General features: G+C 42.2%; 1 protein-coding gene across 2 annotated transcripts in view; it reads right to left on the bottom strand.

The window, feature by feature from the left end:
* Positions 1–11,818, bottom strand: part of BRAF (B-Raf proto-oncogene, serine/threonine kinase) — an 86,881-nt gene extending 75,063 nt beyond the window's left edge. For both annotated transcript variants that reach the window (XM_080363974.1, XM_080363975.1), the window contains exon 1: positions 11,559–11,818. In XM_080363974.1, the coding sequence (XP_080220100.1) occupies positions 11,559–11,702 (144 nt within the window). In that variant the 5' untranslated portion in view covers positions 11,703–11,818. The remainder of the gene's footprint in view (positions 1–11,558) is intronic.
* Positions 11,819–17,142: the final 5,324 nt, after the last annotated feature.

Raw genomic sequence — 17,142 nt, 5'->3', positions numbered from 1 at the left:
CTTGGAGAGGACTAAGTAGGTAATATATACAAAAACAAACAAATAAACAAGTATTTGATTTGGAAACTTTTTTATAAGAAGGCCAAAATCATCAATACCTTTCCAATACTATTCTAATCGGTCCCTTCAGGTTTCCTTCTTAGAGAATCAATTCAGTTATTTGGTCCACTGAACTAGGATGCACTTTGTCAGAAAATGCTTTAGAAAGCTTTCATATATGAGATCGTTCTTAGCTGAACTAATGTCTTAATTAACTTGAAAGTGGAGCGTTAGAGGGAGAGGCAAGAGGACATATGAATGGGGTTAATAACTCAGCAACCTACCTCAGCATTTGCTTGTCAAGCTGCAGAGTTCACATTTACTTAGTTCTCTTTGCTGAAAAATCACTGTTACCACTTCCTAATATTTTGATAATTTTTCCTGAGATACTTTCCCTTCATCAGCCTTGAACGGTGCTTGTCCTCTTCTTGCCTCTTATAAAGCTTGCTTTTAATTTTCTGCAGTCATCTGTTGGAAAGCGCACATACAGTGGGTAGGACAGTCCTTTCCTTCTTCCTATGCTTTAGGCTTTAGCTCGTCTCCATCTCTAAGTGGAACCTTCTCTCAACTTGCACACCAACTGTGTTAATTTCTGCATTCTTCCTACTCTCTGCTGGCTCTTCGTGCTTACCACATTTTCATCAGTCTAGTTAAACTTTTTATGAAACAAGTATGAAAAATGCTAACAGCTGAAAAACCTAACTGAATTTAAAACCAGCTTGCAATGGGTTTCACATAAGAGTTTACACAAGTGACGTGAACATCAACATTGAGACTGCCTTTCCTAGTGTATCTTTCCCAACGTTCTGTTGAGGTTGATGAACCATTTTTATTGCAGCTCCCTTACAATGTCTGAGATTCAGTTCCACTCTTAAAGCAGAATAAATAGCCTTTCAGTATGTTGTGCCTTTGCCTCTCAAGTTGCCTCCTCTTCAACAAAAGGAATTCAAACTTCAAATTTTCCTTACCTTTTATAAGTGTTTAAAAATACTTATTTAAATAAAAGGGTAAATTGTAAAGGATAATGCTCAATAAAGTCTACACTTTAAACACAAACAAGCAGTTTCTCTACAAGAACAAAGTCATCAGGAGCCTTGGGCAGTGGCTGCATTGCAGGCTACACCAACCTAGAAGTTGGGTGCAGTTATCATACTGTCCTTGGCTATTTACCCCTGCTCCCTTCCTTACTCTTTCCCCAGAACTTAAACCTTTGCCTGAACCATTTTAGTAAATGCTAAATAAGCAGAAAACTGTTCTCTTTTTCAAGGTGCTCTGTCAGTCTAGCGTGCAGAAGCAGCTTGGCAAAGGACCCAGCAACCACCTGAGCTGGTGCAAAAAGTCACTTTTCCTCTCTATAATCCCCAGTTGGATGGATTCAGGATACCACAAAGCAGCATCCTTCCTGTTTAAGTTTCAATTCTCTTCCATTCCCCCACTTTTTCCATCATCTGCCATTTTTGCTGCTTGCTACGAAGCAGAATTTGCCTCCAAGCACTATAAAAAGGAAAGTTAACAAATGTTTTCTACCACAGTAGAACAGCAGAGTATAAAAAATAAGAGGCATCTGTATCCTTCATTTAAATCATTAACCACCAGTCGCACGGCTCTCTTTGATCTAACTAAATCTTTAATTTCACATTCCTCGAGGCTTTTGTGTTGCATTACTAGTAGTCCTTTTTATTAATTTTGCTACTAATTCAGTAGGATCACGCACAGATCAAGTTCTGGTACAATTCACTGTACTTACATTTATGAATTTAACGACTTCTCCCTAGACTGTCACAGATTTAAAAAGAAAAAATATCCAGACCTCCCAAATATTTCAGAATTCAGTTTTGCCTTAGAGAGGTAGCTACCACAGGCTCTCAACAAGTGTTAAATCCATACAGCATCAAAATTTTAATAAATAATGTTGTGCATTCACCAGACTATTTCTTCACACACCTTAAGCTGACGACAAGTCATATTTGTGATGGAAAGCAAGTAGCCAACCAGCTAATTACAATAATTGCCTATAAGAAGCAAATGCTAGTCAAGCAGAACTCTTACACAGCTTGGGTCACATTAATTAAAATGACAAAACAAATAAACTCAGTCTCGGCTGAACTATAGAACTTATTCTGCTTTCTCCTTAACATAGCACACAATTAATTAGACTATCCAGAAAAGATTATCAGCTTCTATTTAAATGTTCATGTTAATAGTCAATAAAATAACTTGTTATATACTTCACAATATTCTACCACTAAACTATTACTAAAATGTGTATGCATTTCCTATTGACTGCTTAGAAAATGTAAAAGATAGCTGGCATTGTTAGTCAAGTACAAATATATTCTGTTTGTTCACAAATACCTGTGATCCAATAAGTAAGGTATTTCATTTTTATCACAAAAGGATCTCAAACCTGAAACCAGACAAATGTGTTTTATTTTTTCTTGTACAACACAACTAATTTGCTCCCCATCACAGAAAACAGTCACAAATAGAAACCACCACAGAAACCACATTCTCCTAAAAGGCATTCCATGTTCTATTCAGCAGACCATGCTGTCTTAGTAACCCTAGTACCAATATGAAAAATGAATCAATTCAAAAGGCAGAATTGGCTCCTTGCTACTCATTGTAGAATTAAGAGAGTTTTAAAGAAATCCAAACCAATATACAACAGCTACCATGGAAGGATGTTGAAAACAACCATCTAGTTTAGAAAACTGAAAAAAAACCAAAAACAAAACCAAACAAAACAAAACCACCAAAAAACCCAAACCAAACAAAAAAAAAACCCACCCAAAAAAACCCCCAAAACTGAAAAATATGTTTTCATTTAACTCAAACTTCAGCTGAGCAAATTGGAGAGCTATTTAGTATATAAAGCCTGCTGTAAGACTTATAACCTATAACTACTGCTGAATCTAAAGACTGGAAAAGGTTACATCAATTTTCAATGATGCATATAAGCTTAAAAACATCACAAGAGACTTTATTAGCAGTCACAAATTGTATTCTACCAAAATTATGAGAATGCTTAAAGAAATCCTTTCTGGAAGCAATCTCAGATGATGCTAAAGACTCACATCTAAATCTACATTACTTACAACTAATTAGAGAGAATGTTTGACCTATTAAGATTTAATGAATAAATTTACAAAATCAGTTCAAAGACCAATATACACCCATCCAGTTCCAAACACCTAGATCCTACCAACTTCTTCAAGTCATCATGATGTATTTTATTTCGTGTTGATTTTATGGTGCTTTTCAAACACCATTAGTGAATAACTAGTTCTAAGGTGATTAAAACACTGGACACGCTACTCAGACTTCAGAAATGCCTACCTTCAAAACAGTCTCTAACTGAAATAAAGAAAATAAAATTAGAAGCTACCAGGTCTGTGCTCTAAGTGTCAGAAAATGTTGACTGAACACAACGTAACTGCATTTGAAAAGCATATACTACTGATGAGCGCATTTAACAACAGCTGTACTAATTACTGTACTGTTTTAGGGGCCTCGCTATGTAACAGATGAAGATATTGGAGCTGCTACTCCCCTTATTGTGGTTTAGAAAAAAATAAAATCTTAGCCACTTAGTTGCACAACACGTTTTTAAACAGTAAGTACATTTTGTTTGTTAACAAGCTTACTTGCTTGCCTACTAGCTGAAAAATGTTAAAGAAAGTTGTTACCTTTTATGTAAAAATTGAATTGCCCCTTCATACTAAATGTTGTGCAGGTATACTGGGAGAACTCACAAAAATATTTCACTTGATCAGAACCTTAGAAAAATAAAAGCTTCCTTCAGTATCCAAACACATTCCTATGATCTTCTGAATTCAATATTGACAGTCTGCAGAACCCATTTGATACTGAGTGCTACGCCTGCACTGCAAAACAAGCTCCATTTGGAAAAGAGAGCAGGTTCTGTTTTCTGATCTTTCACATTCATGTTGGTAAGGAGTGTCATGGTGAGACGACAGCTGGTAACACTGTCCCCCAAAAACTTCTCCCTGAACTGACAGCACCTTTGGACAATGCGAATGGTTAAAAATTGGACCTTCACCTATTTCACCCTTTTTTGCTATGGTTCATATTTATTAAATACAATCAGAAACAGAACAAACCATTGCAGCTTCTTCAAAAAACACAAATGCTAAAAAGGTGGAGTAACAAACCAAACACTTGCAGCAAGGAGCTTAAATAGAAAAAAATAAAAAGGAAAGGCATGTAATTCTGCAACAAGCAGCCTTGTTTAACTTTAGTACTGGTCACAGAAGAGGAAATTAGTTGCATAAATACGTATTTCATCATTTTAGAAAGATGATGGGTGAAGGAGGGAAGATTAGGAGGATTCCACTGTACACCCAAAAAGCTCAAGAGCAACTGGAAGAAAAAAACTGAAGCAAAGAAACCCACATATTATGACTTCAGTGTCCTACACTAGCTATGAGAAAGTAGTTGTGTTCACACACACAGATGTGTGAACAGTTGAAAATTACAAAAACCATCTCACACCTCAGAAAACTAAATATTGCATCTAAAACTCTCATCTGATCAAAGCTGTCGGAAAAGTATGCTCACTATACAAGAAGCTCATAGAGAACCTACATGTCCTTGTCACACTGGCAAAACTATGGCACTGTATTGGATCTGCATGACAAGGTTTTGGCGGGGAGAGGGGGCCACAGGGGTGGCTTCTGTGAGAACCTGCTAGAAGCTTCCGCCATGTCCAACAAAGCCAATACCAGCCGGCACCAAGATACAGACCTGCTGCTGGCGAAGGCCAAACTCATCAGCGATGATGGTAGAACTTCTGCAATAACATAGTTAAGAAGAGGAAAAAAAAAAAGCCCGCACAACAGCAACTGCAGCTGGAGAGAGGAGTGAGATCATGAGAGTGCAACAGCCCTGCAGACACCAAGGTCAGTGAAGGAGGAGGGCAGGAGGTGCTCCAGGCGCTAGAGCAGAGATCCCTCTGCAGCCCGCGGTGCAGCCCATGGAGGTCCATGGTGGAGCAGATCTTCACCTGCTGCCCAGGGAGCACCCAACATGAGAGCAGGCAGATGCCCAAAGGAGGCTGTGACCCCATGGAGAGCCCACGCAGGAGCAGGGTCCTGGCAGGACCTGTGGCCCCATGGGGAGAGGAGCCCAGGCTGGAGCACGTTTGCTGGCAGGACTTGGGACCCCATGGGGGACCCAGGCTGGAACACGTTTGCTGGCAGGACTTGGGACCCCATGGGGGACCCAGGCTGGAACAGTCTGCTCCTGAAGGACTGTACCCAGGGGAAGGGACCCACACTGGAGCAGTTCCTGAAGAACTGCAGCCCATGAGAAGGACCCACATTGGAGAAGTGTGTGGAGGACTGTCTCCCGTCGGAGGGACCCCACACAGTGGAGCAGGGGAAGCGTGTGAGGAGTCCTCCTGAGGAGGAACAAGCAGCAGAGACAACACAATGATCTGACCACAACTCCCATTCCCTGTCCCCTGCACTACTGGTGGGAGGAGGCAGAGAATTTTGGAGTGAAGTTAAGCCTCAGAAGAAGGGAGGGGTGAAGGAAAGGCTTTTTAAAGACTGTTTTACTGATATTCTAATTTGATTGCTAATAAATTAAACTAATTTCCCCAAGTCAAGTCTGTTTCGCCTGTGACAGCAATGAGTGAATGATCTCCCCTTGTCCTTAACTTGACCCACAAGCCTTCAGTTATATTTTCTCTCCCGTCCAGCTGAAAAGGGGAGTGATGGAGCAGGGTTGGTGGGCACCCAGCATCCAGCCAGAGTCAATCCATCACCAGCATGTAATCATATTCCTGTGAAAAGTACGCTCAAAAGTAAACAGGAAAGACCGAGTAAGACTGCTACAGCCTAGCATGTACAAGCTCAGGACCACAAAGATCCAACATGTCAGGATCTAAACCTGTCAAGTTCAGCTAAGGAAGCCTCAGATGAACAAGACTTCTCTTTTAAACGTAAAACACTAAGGCCAGTGCAGTTTCATGGGAGAAAGATGATCTTAAAAAAATAAAAGGGGGGAAAAAAAAAAATTAACAATCCACCACACTATGACTACTCTCCCTAAACACATTCCTTTTGTCTCCTACTTTGCAAGAGTTTTGGAGCTCACTGGGTGCCATGTTGAGGAGATCCACACCACTAAGTTTGCAGAAAACTAACCCAGCAAAAGCGATGCAGATTTTTTTCAGTTCGTGAGTTGAATTGACTTAGGAAAGGCCCTTCATGGTACTAAGTTGGCACAAGGGAGTAGATCTGGCTGAGGGGTCCAACGCAGGCACCAGAAACAGCAAAACCTCCTGCCCTGGGTGGCAGAGCATAGTCTGATCAACTTCAGCATAACCACAGAGACAGGGAGCAGCGTCAACCCCTAGGGACCATCGTTATGAGAGAACATTTCTGCTGTATTGTACATTACATCACCCTTCAAAAGGGATTTGTTCAAACTGAAAACAAAACTTACACAAAACTTGTGCTTGGCCAAAAAGTTTCGCCAAAAACTCTTAAACCTGAAGTAGCTTCTAAGTAAGGATGGACTGGGGGAGAATGATTAATTTCACGATCATCCGAAAACTTCTCTTGTTTCCTTCAGAAGGACAAATGGACTTGTATTTCCAACTAACTGAAATTCCCTCCAAGATCTTTCATGTATTCAAAATTTCTATAGGTAAAATAATTAATAAAACCAAACAACAGATTTGTTAAAAAATAACAAAGTGTAATATTGGTGCTTTAAGGAAATCGGGTTTTTTACAGTTTGTTTTAAAAAATAGCTACCATCAAAAGATACTGCCATAAAACAAACAAATCTCATTTGGTCTACAGTATTTTTAACTACAGGCAACAAGAGTTGCCTTTCCTGACTAAAACCAAGTGTCAAGAAGGATATTAATAGAACAGCTTTACAAATAATAGGTCTTTGAGTTTAAAACCAACAAAGTATAAATGCGAATAGCATTAGTGGCTTAAGTAACAACATAAATTCACAAAAAAACTCAGTACCAAACACTTTGTATCCAGCCAGTTCCCGGGTATCCACAGAGACAAGAAACAAGCCTCCTAAGACACAAAAACTTTTCAGAAGAAGATGTTCCTCTATGAAGCAAGTTTTGTGTAATCAAACAAGCTACCACAGGACAGCTGTTAATCCCACTACCTTTTGGGAAAAACATCGTAAGTAGAAACTTCTTTAATATCCCCACTAAATTCAAGTATTTCAAGGTTGTGTTCTGATGTTCAATCTACCTTGCTGCAAATAAATCATAAAAAGCCTAAGGAAAAAAAGACCCAAGGTTATCAAAGTCATTTTCTTTTCTACACCTGGACCAACTTTCCCCCATCACTCCTGATATACGTTTGCCCGTGGAGGTGACAGAATCTATCAATGGACATTTTATAAGTAAGTTAAGAAAGTCTATTTTCATGCTTCACTATACCTAGCCACAAAGAAAAAAGGTCTAGTCATGAAACCATGTCCTCTGCTACCATTTAAACTCACAACTTCTGCCCGTAACACCACAAGCCCAGAGAACAAGATATTTGCATTCTTCTTTGCATCAGATTTTACAATTCTCATTTCTTTTTTAAACAACCTGGTTTTTTTTCAGTCTTTCCTCAAAGCTCTGGCCTTATAGACTTCAGATCACTGTTACTGTTCTTCTCTAGACTCTCCTTGGCTAGACCATGCATTTCTTAAAGCTGTGACCCAAAGGCAGATAGATGATTCAGCTAAGGCCCTTCTTGTGCTAAGCAAAACAAAATAATTATTTCATTTATCTTTTGAGATGTACTCCCGCAGAATATTTGCTGGATATAAAGTATCTTGTAGCTAAACTTTAATTTGTCCTCACAATTAAATAGGATGTCATTCACAGGCTATAGAGTTAACACAATCACTGAACACAAATGCAATGAAACATAATTGAGATTCAACATAAAACGTATTCCCAAAACTACAAAAGCAATGAAGTAAAAAAATGCTTAAATTGTTTCAACTTCCCAAATAAGTAGCAAGTTTAATTGTACACTCTTGAGAGAAATAGCGACCTAAAAGTTATTCTAATTTTCATCAGGATAGGTTCCCCAAATGTTACTGCAACAGAAACAGCCCCATTTTTTTTTCTCAATGTACCTACGTTACTTTATGAGAAGTCACCACTTACTTCATATCATAAGGTTAGAGGCGCCTTTTCATTCTATGCATTTTAGTCTTCTTCTTAAATCTGTTTTATAAGATTAAGGCTTCTAAATATATAACGAACATTCATGCAGGTTAAATTCCAGCATTGCTGCCTAGAAAATTATCGACTGTCCAACAGCTCAGGCTGTCACTTCACAATCTTCGAAGTCATTTCTGTCTTCCAAAGAGCAGTTCAGGGCACAAAGCTCTGAGTACAGAAAATCCCATTTGAATTATTTAATATTGGTGTAAATAATCTCTAGCAACAAGAACAGAGCCTTTCCTCCCAGCTGTCACACACTCCTTACTATATCAACAACCCTGTAATACTCTGAAAACCTTCCATCCAAACAATCTCTTGTCCTGAGAATTCATTCCGGGGAAGAAGCCAACCTACGTGCCTCTAGATACCAGAGCTCATCCCAGGCCTCCCAACATCAGCAACTGAATGGTGAGTGGAAGAGGAAAATTTCTGCTAAATTCACTTGCCCCTACCTTTTCAAATCCTTACACCTCCCAGAAGTACCTGCTTCCTAAATGTACTATGTGAGAATGCATGCAGCTACTCTTACTAATCTTAAACTGTAATGCAGAAAAACTGCTTTAGCAACTATTATACTCTTATGGAATTACTTCATTATTAGATTGTTGCGCATGCCTCTTCTAAAACTAGAAACTGAGTACAGAGTTGAAGGTTTTCCTTCTGGAAATCAAGACAGCAGCTCCTGAAAGACTGTAGGGAACTAAAACCTTTCCAGGTATCTCCTCAAAATAAGTGAGGTTATGCTACTTGATGGGTTTCCACAGCAAGGTTACTTTTAAAGCTTAGATTTACATTGTTGTGGAAGGAAGAAAACAAAACACTAGAACATGCACTTACATTAGAGCCGTGAGTCAGTTAGAAGCACTTCAGTTTTTTTAACTTATGTCACTTTAAATTTGCATTACACTTGAAGTTGGCTTGTTTTTGTATTAAGGGTAGTTTCCATTTTAACTGTATCAGCAATTTTTTGTTATTGAACTTTATTAAAAGTACAGGTTTAGATGAAGTAATAGGTGTACTTACGCAGTAAACAAAATTTAATTACTTATGACTGATGGAAGAGCTAGCTAACTAAAGAACAAAACCACATCAGAAAACCAAAATTCTATCACCAGCTTTGCCTTAGACCTATATGTTTCAGTATTTCCAATGCATAAGAAGTTTGCTTTCTAATAACATAAGAGTACCTCCACACACTTCCCAATCTTGACCTGTGACATACCAACCCCTCTGTTTGGTAGGTGTTCCAGATACCAGACTGCTTCTCTCTGTCCCCTGCTCTCACATACGGATGTAAGATATTCAGATGGCAGGGCAGGAAGGGAAGCTGCACTATAGATTTGACTCCAAATGCTAAATTACAATGATGACACAGGCTAAAATATTTTTGAAATTGAAGTGACTTACGGCAGTTTCAAAAACACTCCCCTTAGTATGAAAACCAATTTAAAAAAAAAATTTAAAAAATCTTGCCTCCTGCTACTGTTTCCCCACCTCTCCTCTCTTGCACTGCAATTTATTTACCTAACTCAGCTGTATTGATAGTACTGTTTCTAGGGCCACAATATAAACCAGTTACTGAAATAATTCCGCAGAGATTTGTCTTTTTTTACAGAAGAAATAACTGAGAAATTCAGTTCCAAGCACAGTTCTACCAGCACAATCTGGACATAATAAAAATCACCAAGAAGCTTTTTAACCTCATTTTGCTGCCCAAAAGAAAGAATTTGTTAAACCCCACTCTTTAGATATTTAGGTTTCTCGACCAGGTGAGAGTTTCTCCTTACTCAGGAAAGTTAAGACCAGACTTGCATTACTTAAAGCATTTAATCACCCTGCTGGTCAGGTGTAAAATGCATGTATACTGCTGAGTTTTGCCTTCCTTCAGCAAGTACACCAGTAGCTCCCTAAGATGAGAAAATCAATCTCACCTCTCATCAGCAGCAGTAGGGGCAGACTCCTTCCCTATTTCCCCTTTCTGGCCAGCATGAGCTCTGGTACTTGTGAAACTTCTCAACACATTAATTGCACTAAAATCCACTACGCTACTAATAAATAAAACGGACAAAAAGTCTTTTTGTGGTGAGCTGGGAGTCAAGCCGGAGTCCTCTGCGAGCTGATGATCAAAGCCAGCTTGTTTTCCCCACTGTAGGCTCTCCCCCCAGAGCAGCACAGAGCCCTTCCCTGGTGGGCTCAGCACGTCACAGAGCCATAGTACTCTGCTCACAGGTGAGAGGTCCAGCACTGATTACACAAACAGGCCCAGGAAAGCTGAGCTGAAATAATCTTCAGCAACAAACGCACAGAACAAGAAGGCAGCACTTCTGGCATCTGTATTTACTTCCAGAACAGACTTCATGCACAGCATTTGGCAATTTGTTCAGACTTCAGCATCTACAGTATGCGAATCTGCAAAATACCTTGCGCTGTTACGGTACATTTTATTCCACCTTCTGAAAACATCTCAGAAGTGTTAGCAACTTCCACTTCAACCTTAGCAAAACAGGCAGTACCACTTGCTCTCCGTGGGATTGGGAAGTTAAGTAACGTGCCCCAAAACACAGGAAGTATGTCAGAGAGACAAAAACCAGAGGCCTGACATCCCCAGTGCCTGCACAGTGCCCTGCCCGTTCACATTTCCTCACCCTCCTTACAGAAACCCTGAGCCAACCTTCACAGGAGCAACCATACCCGGTTTTAAAATACATTTCAGGTGTTTCAAAACCACCGCAGGGGGGAGGGGGAACGCATTACAAAACCCCCACGCAAAACCTGTGCGAGGCACAGGCGCCGGGTCACGGCAAGGCTGACACGCGGGGCGCGGGTGGGGGCTTGCACGACATCAGACCCTGACCTGCCAGCCCTCCTCGGCCGGAGCGCGGTGGGGGAACCCCCGGCCCCCGCGGCTCCGGGGGCGCAGCCTCCTCACGGGGGCACAGGCCGCCCCGGCACGCAGCCGGCCCGGGCGCCGAGGGGTGCGCGGCGGGGGTGAGGCCGCGGCGAGGCGCGGAGCGTCCCCGCCCGCCACTGCACCACCGGCGCCGGCCGGAGGGAGCGGCGCCCCCGCCGCCGGTGTGTGGGAGGAGGCCGGGGCCTCCCCGGCGCGGGGATCCCCGCCGCCGCCAGCCCTGCGCCTCACCCTGCCCCGCGGGGCCCCGGCCAGCCCCGCACCGCCGCTCCGCCCGGGCCCGCCGGCGGCCCCCGGCTGCGGGCTGGCCGGAGGGGGCGGGGGCGCGATGGGTGGCGGGGCTCGGGTGGGCGCCGCAGCCGCCGTGTGGCCTCTCACCTCCTCCGGGATGGCCGGGTCGCCGCTGCCGCCGCTGCCCCCCGCGTAGCAGGCGCCGAGCGCGGGCGGCGGCGGCTCGGGCTCCATGTCCCCGTTGAAAAGCGAGGCCCCCTCCGCGCTGCTGCCGCTGCTCAGCGCCGCCATCTTGGATCGAAGCGCTGGGGCGAGAGAGGGGGAGGGGGAGCCGCGTCCCCGCCGCCGGGACGCCCCCAGCCGCGACCCGTAGTGGGAGGGGGGAGAGCGCAGATCCCGGCTCGCTCCCAGCGGCCCGCGCCACCGGCACGTCACGCCCGGCCCGTGACGTCACCCAGAATCGCCGCCGCGGCCACTGCGCATGGGCCAGCTGACGTCACTGGGAAACACCCTGACGTCACGGCGCGACCACCCGTCGCCCTGGGAACTCGAACGTGGGTGCGGGCCCCGCCCCCTCCCCACGGCTCCGCCCCCCCGCCGCCGCAGCTCCCCCTGGCGGCGCGGAAGCGCAGTCGGCAGTGCCGGGCCCGGGGCGGTGGGGACGGTGGTCGGGGCTGGCGGGGCGGGAGGAGCCTGAACATCAAGTGCCAGGGGGGCTCTGCGGCCGGGTCACCTCCCTCCCCCACCTGGCCTGCGGGTCTTTCCCAGCAGCGTCCCCCGTGACGGCCCGGGGGACCCCGCGAACGGCGGGTGGAACAAAAGCAAGAGCGAGGTGCCGGCAGGATTAAAATTAGAAGCAAAGGGGATCTGACGCAGCGTGTGAGGTGATTGCGGACTGGAACAGGAGTGCGGTGCACGGTGGAACAGGCGAGGGGGGAGCGGGACTGCTAGACCCTGGCCGGTCTGACGTCATTTGACAACAGTGGTGTGGCTTTGAGATAAATCCTCATAAAGATGTACCATGCGACAGTCACACTTTCACATTCTCATCTGAAAACTATAGTTCTAGTTATAACTAAAACGGTTCATCGCTTGAACTGAGAAAACACCCTTATTTTTGCCGTTAATGGCATTCAGACCCCGAGCTGCCGCAAGCTGGTGCTTTATGTATCAAACTGGTGCTTTATGTACGCCCAGTGCTTCGAGGGAGGCGGGTCTGATTGTGAGCTCAGCAAAAATCGGGACCCTTCCCTTCTCTTTGGTAACACCTCACTCATCCTCTAGCCAGCTTTACCCAGCCTGCAGGTTTGGGAGCAGATCCTAGTCCCCAAATAGGAGCATCCATCCATCCATCCTGTCTGCTCTTTGTCTGCGTGACAAGAAGTGCAGCCCCTTCTCTGACAGCCCAGGGTGGGCTCATGTAGCACGACCTGCAAATGACAGAGGAACCAATGTGGTTGGGTGGAGTGCATTGGGAAATGCTGCTCCCTCCATCTCCAAAAAGAGGAGGAGCTGGAGCTGGTGGCCTGTTCCCTGCCCTGTGCCCACAGCTATCTTCCCCCAAAGTGGCAGAGTGCTCCCATTTAAAGTATAAGATTGATCCGTGTCATATTCCCTGTATGCCGCACCCACTGAAGCGCCACCCCACACATAAAGCATTCACTACATCAGGAATTTTGTTTTCCTGATGAAAACATTGTTATGATAAATACCAAATTATTAAGAGTATTTTAATACATTGCAAAGAAAAGTTTATGTATCGGAACAGCAGCAGGATTTCAGAGAGGGCAAACGCTGTTCTATCACGACCTGATATATTTTATGGTAGTCAATTAAAATACGGAGTTTAAATACGCAAGTGCAAACATCCTTATCTTTGTTTCACTTCGTTTGTGAATATGTAACCATACAACCTCTCAATGTAATAAACCTGATGATAGATTTGAGGTTTATATTTCACCTTTCGCACTGGGGCCATTGGTGTGTAAAAGCGTTTCAAATGCAGTTCGATAATGGCAGCGCTGTAACTAGTAAATAAATGCAACATCAATTTACCGTGTAGACACAGCAAAAAACAATGGAGTCAGGAAAAACAGTATCCATGGTATGGAGGGAAGGAACTTTAGGCATGAATTTAGCTCAGGGTCTTTCCTGCAGAGAGCTGTGCAGTATTAAACACCTTCTGAAGACAAATGAGAAATAAGCAAAATCACTGAGTTAATATTTAAATGGATTTTAACTGATTATCTGACAGGCTATGCTTTCTTGAGATAGGAGCCTAGGTTTTCCTACAACTGGTGGCCTGCAGTGAAGTCAACAAAAATGCTCCATAAACGTGTAAGAATGAAATGTACAAACTAAGCAGCTCGCCAAGTTTAGAGATTTCTAATAGCCACACTAATGAAGAGGATAATTATCAGTGATTCCTGCTGTGCGACGTGAATGTGTAATGGTAATGAAAAGTGCACACAGACTCTGGAAAATAACACACATACTGAGAACTAAATGCTAGGACAAGTGTCTCTGATCTTTGAAGGGAAAGGTGGCAGAGGTTATAGGAGATGGCTCTTCTAGCACAGAGCCTGGTGGTGTTAACGGAAAAACCAACAGAGGAATGTGGGTTGACTGGGTAAGTCCATTTGTTTCAACGCAGTTAATAGCAAGGGATAATTTAGTCTCAATGCACAGAACATAGGCATAGCCCTTGTTTTATTTCCCAGGCAATTTATGTCCACGACATAACTCTAGCAGTGGAATTAGTTGGCTACTATCAATCTGTACCTTGCAATACCTTTCCCCATGACTTCAGTAACCTTGCGTGCCTTTGTTCCTGAGCTGCTGATTTTTTTCAGAAGATTTGCATTCATATAATGTATATTTACTAGACTTTGTTATTGCATTCGATGTACCACCTGAAGGGTTGCAATTCTAAACCCTAATATTGACAACTGGTGACCAAAACAGGGACCACAGCAGAGTTACAGAACAGTCACAGAATTATTTCAGTTGGAAGGGACCTCTTCAGATCAACTAATCCAACTCCACACATGGAATTCTACAAACTATTTTGTAGTTTCAGTTTTAGTTTTAAAAAGGAGGGAAGGTTGTAATACATTCAATAATTATTTAATTTTTATTTCATGATCGGAGATCGAATTAATTTTGAAGGATTGCATCACACTACCTACATACAGTGGCTTGTGATCTCCAACTGCTGGGCTTAGGTATTCTTTTCATCCGAAAGGGCACAAAGGCCACTAAACAGCAAAGTCTGTAATTAAGACGCAAATAATGATCTCACACATAACAGACTTCTTGATCATAAGCAGCCAAAAGACAGCAGTTTTTTGGTTGTTGTGAGGACAAAGAATGAAATAATGTAACTCACTCAATTAATCAAGCTCCACATCAGTCTTATGAAGATACAACAGGAGAATTACATCAGTACTATGAACAAAACGGTCATTTTAGTCACATAGTATATTTGTAATATTCACTTATCGTACTACATTGCTAACCTACTATATTTTGTACTTGTGATAACAGACCACCCAAAATACATGAAATAGGCAGTACACTGTGGGTTTTTTTGTTTGGTTGGGTTTGCTTTTGTTTTAATGAAGAACAGCATACTATTTTGAAAGCTACTGGTGTAGGAAGGAGACAGAAATCTACTATTTATGCTACACTTTCCTTTTGTTTGAGGGCATCCACACCTAAGGACAAATGGAATTTCCTGCTCCTCCATGTCGTGGCATCTTTGGTCTCTTTGCTCAGTCTGTCAGGATGGAAGATAAATCATTATTAACTTTGACTATTTCTTGATGATATGAAGTCCTATCTGCTAAGAACTGATACCATCAACATTTTTTACAGACATTAGCATTCATTAGCAACGCAGATCAAAATCCAGCTTAGAACCGAGATGTGAAAGGCTGGTTTCTGCTGTCCCATTTGTGGGCTGCTCAGGGCACTGGCTGTTTGATTTACAATGCAGCACAGCCAGTTTATCTGGTATTGCAGCAGGTAATGCATACTTGTAAACACTAAGCCTGCCACCTCCCATCAAACTCTTAGTTATGCACTGGGGTTTGATCCTCCTTGGACTTTTTAAATTTTAATTTAGATCAGGAGACAAGTCCAGCTTTTAAAAGCCAAAGACTCTTAAGCTAGATTGCCCACTACCAGAACATTTGTCTGATCTAATGAACACCTGAACTTCCAAAGAACAATGTTTTAATGAGTCAGTAAAAAATATTATATGGCTACCTGACAGCAACTGTCTCATCGTGAGCATTTGAACACACCTTTATCCTTTCCCCCCATAAAAGTATTAATGGAGTGCCCCAAAATGGGACTGTCCAAAAGAAATATTAGATGAAACCTACTACCAGTCACATCTATGATATTCTTTCATTAGAAGACAGTATTTAAAAAAAAAACCCAAAAAACAATCCCCCCCAGCCCTCTAGTTTCTTAATCAAAAATTTTCATATTGGTATGATAACAGAAACTGATTTTTCAAACTAGTATGAAATTTCAACACATATTAAACTCTGGATGTCTAAAGTGCCCTTAAAAATTGTCTAAGTTTCCAAAAACCACTTAGCCTTTTCACACACTAAAAAGACAGTATTTGTCCCATACGTTGTAGCATTTGCACTTGGCCCATGTACATTTGAAAATGCTGGATTAAATTCTGCACCACGAGAAAATAATAACAGCTTTTCTAAAGCTTGTTAAAATTTACGTCATTTTTATGTGCTGTAGTACGAAGTGAAAGTGCACAACTTCCTGTATCTAAGGCAATGATACTGTTTATGTATCAGATTAATCCTCAGTCTTAACAGCAGAAATACAAATGTTGATGGAACACAGATACTAATGACAACAGTTATGTTCCCTGTAATCTTGGCCAGAAAATGTGAAGCAGCACAAAAATTAAGCCGTTGTCCAGAGTTCAGTAATTTTCTGATTACCAGTCAGAATAATATATACTTAAGAAAATCACTTTGCTCTCTAAGAAGAAAATGTTGAAGATATTTTTTGAGGAAAGAATACAGATTTTTTTTTTTTCAGTTTATCTTTAACACCTATATAGGGGTATTATCTCACTCACTTTAAGATATACTATACATCTTTTCATATTTCTAGAGCCCGCTGTCTGATTTCTCTAATGTGAGGCAACAGACAAAGCAAAGCTGCTTTTTTCTTTGTTTGTTTCTTTAAACTATTCCTGGACAAATCATACGTATTTTTTCCTTTGGTAGCTTTTTGAGAATTTTTAGTTCATGAGATTTATCATTCTGTGACACTGCTGAAACTCAAACATTCATACCTTCATTGAGAAATTAGGTAATATTCAGGTGGTGATTTGAACTTGGCAGCTGAAGAATCTCATCCATATTTTTTTTTCAGTTAATGGAGGCTTCATAGCTCTTTGCCTTTGAGTTAAATATGTGAGCAGAAGTGATAAGGATGGGTGCAAACTGGGAGGAAAGAGGAGACAGGAAAAAGAGAAGAAAATATGAATCCACCAGGTTTCTAACTCAGCTATCATTCTACCATTAAAATAAATGTTGATCTAACAAGCTTTCTTTTATATGTAAATAATAACATATTCCGATTTTTCTTGCAGTGATACTGGAAGTATTTATATAGTTTTCATTTGATTCAGGCATAATTTAGAGCCATTCTTTATGAACCTGTTGCTCTTCTCTCCCTAAACCAC

Source organism: Nesoenas mayeri, assembly GCF_963082525.1.
Source record: "Nesoenas mayeri genome assembly, chromosome: 1".
NCBI lineage: Eukaryota > Metazoa > Chordata > Aves > Columbiformes > Columbidae > Nesoenas > Nesoenas mayeri.
This window is presented reverse-complemented; position numbering and strand designations above follow the sequence as displayed.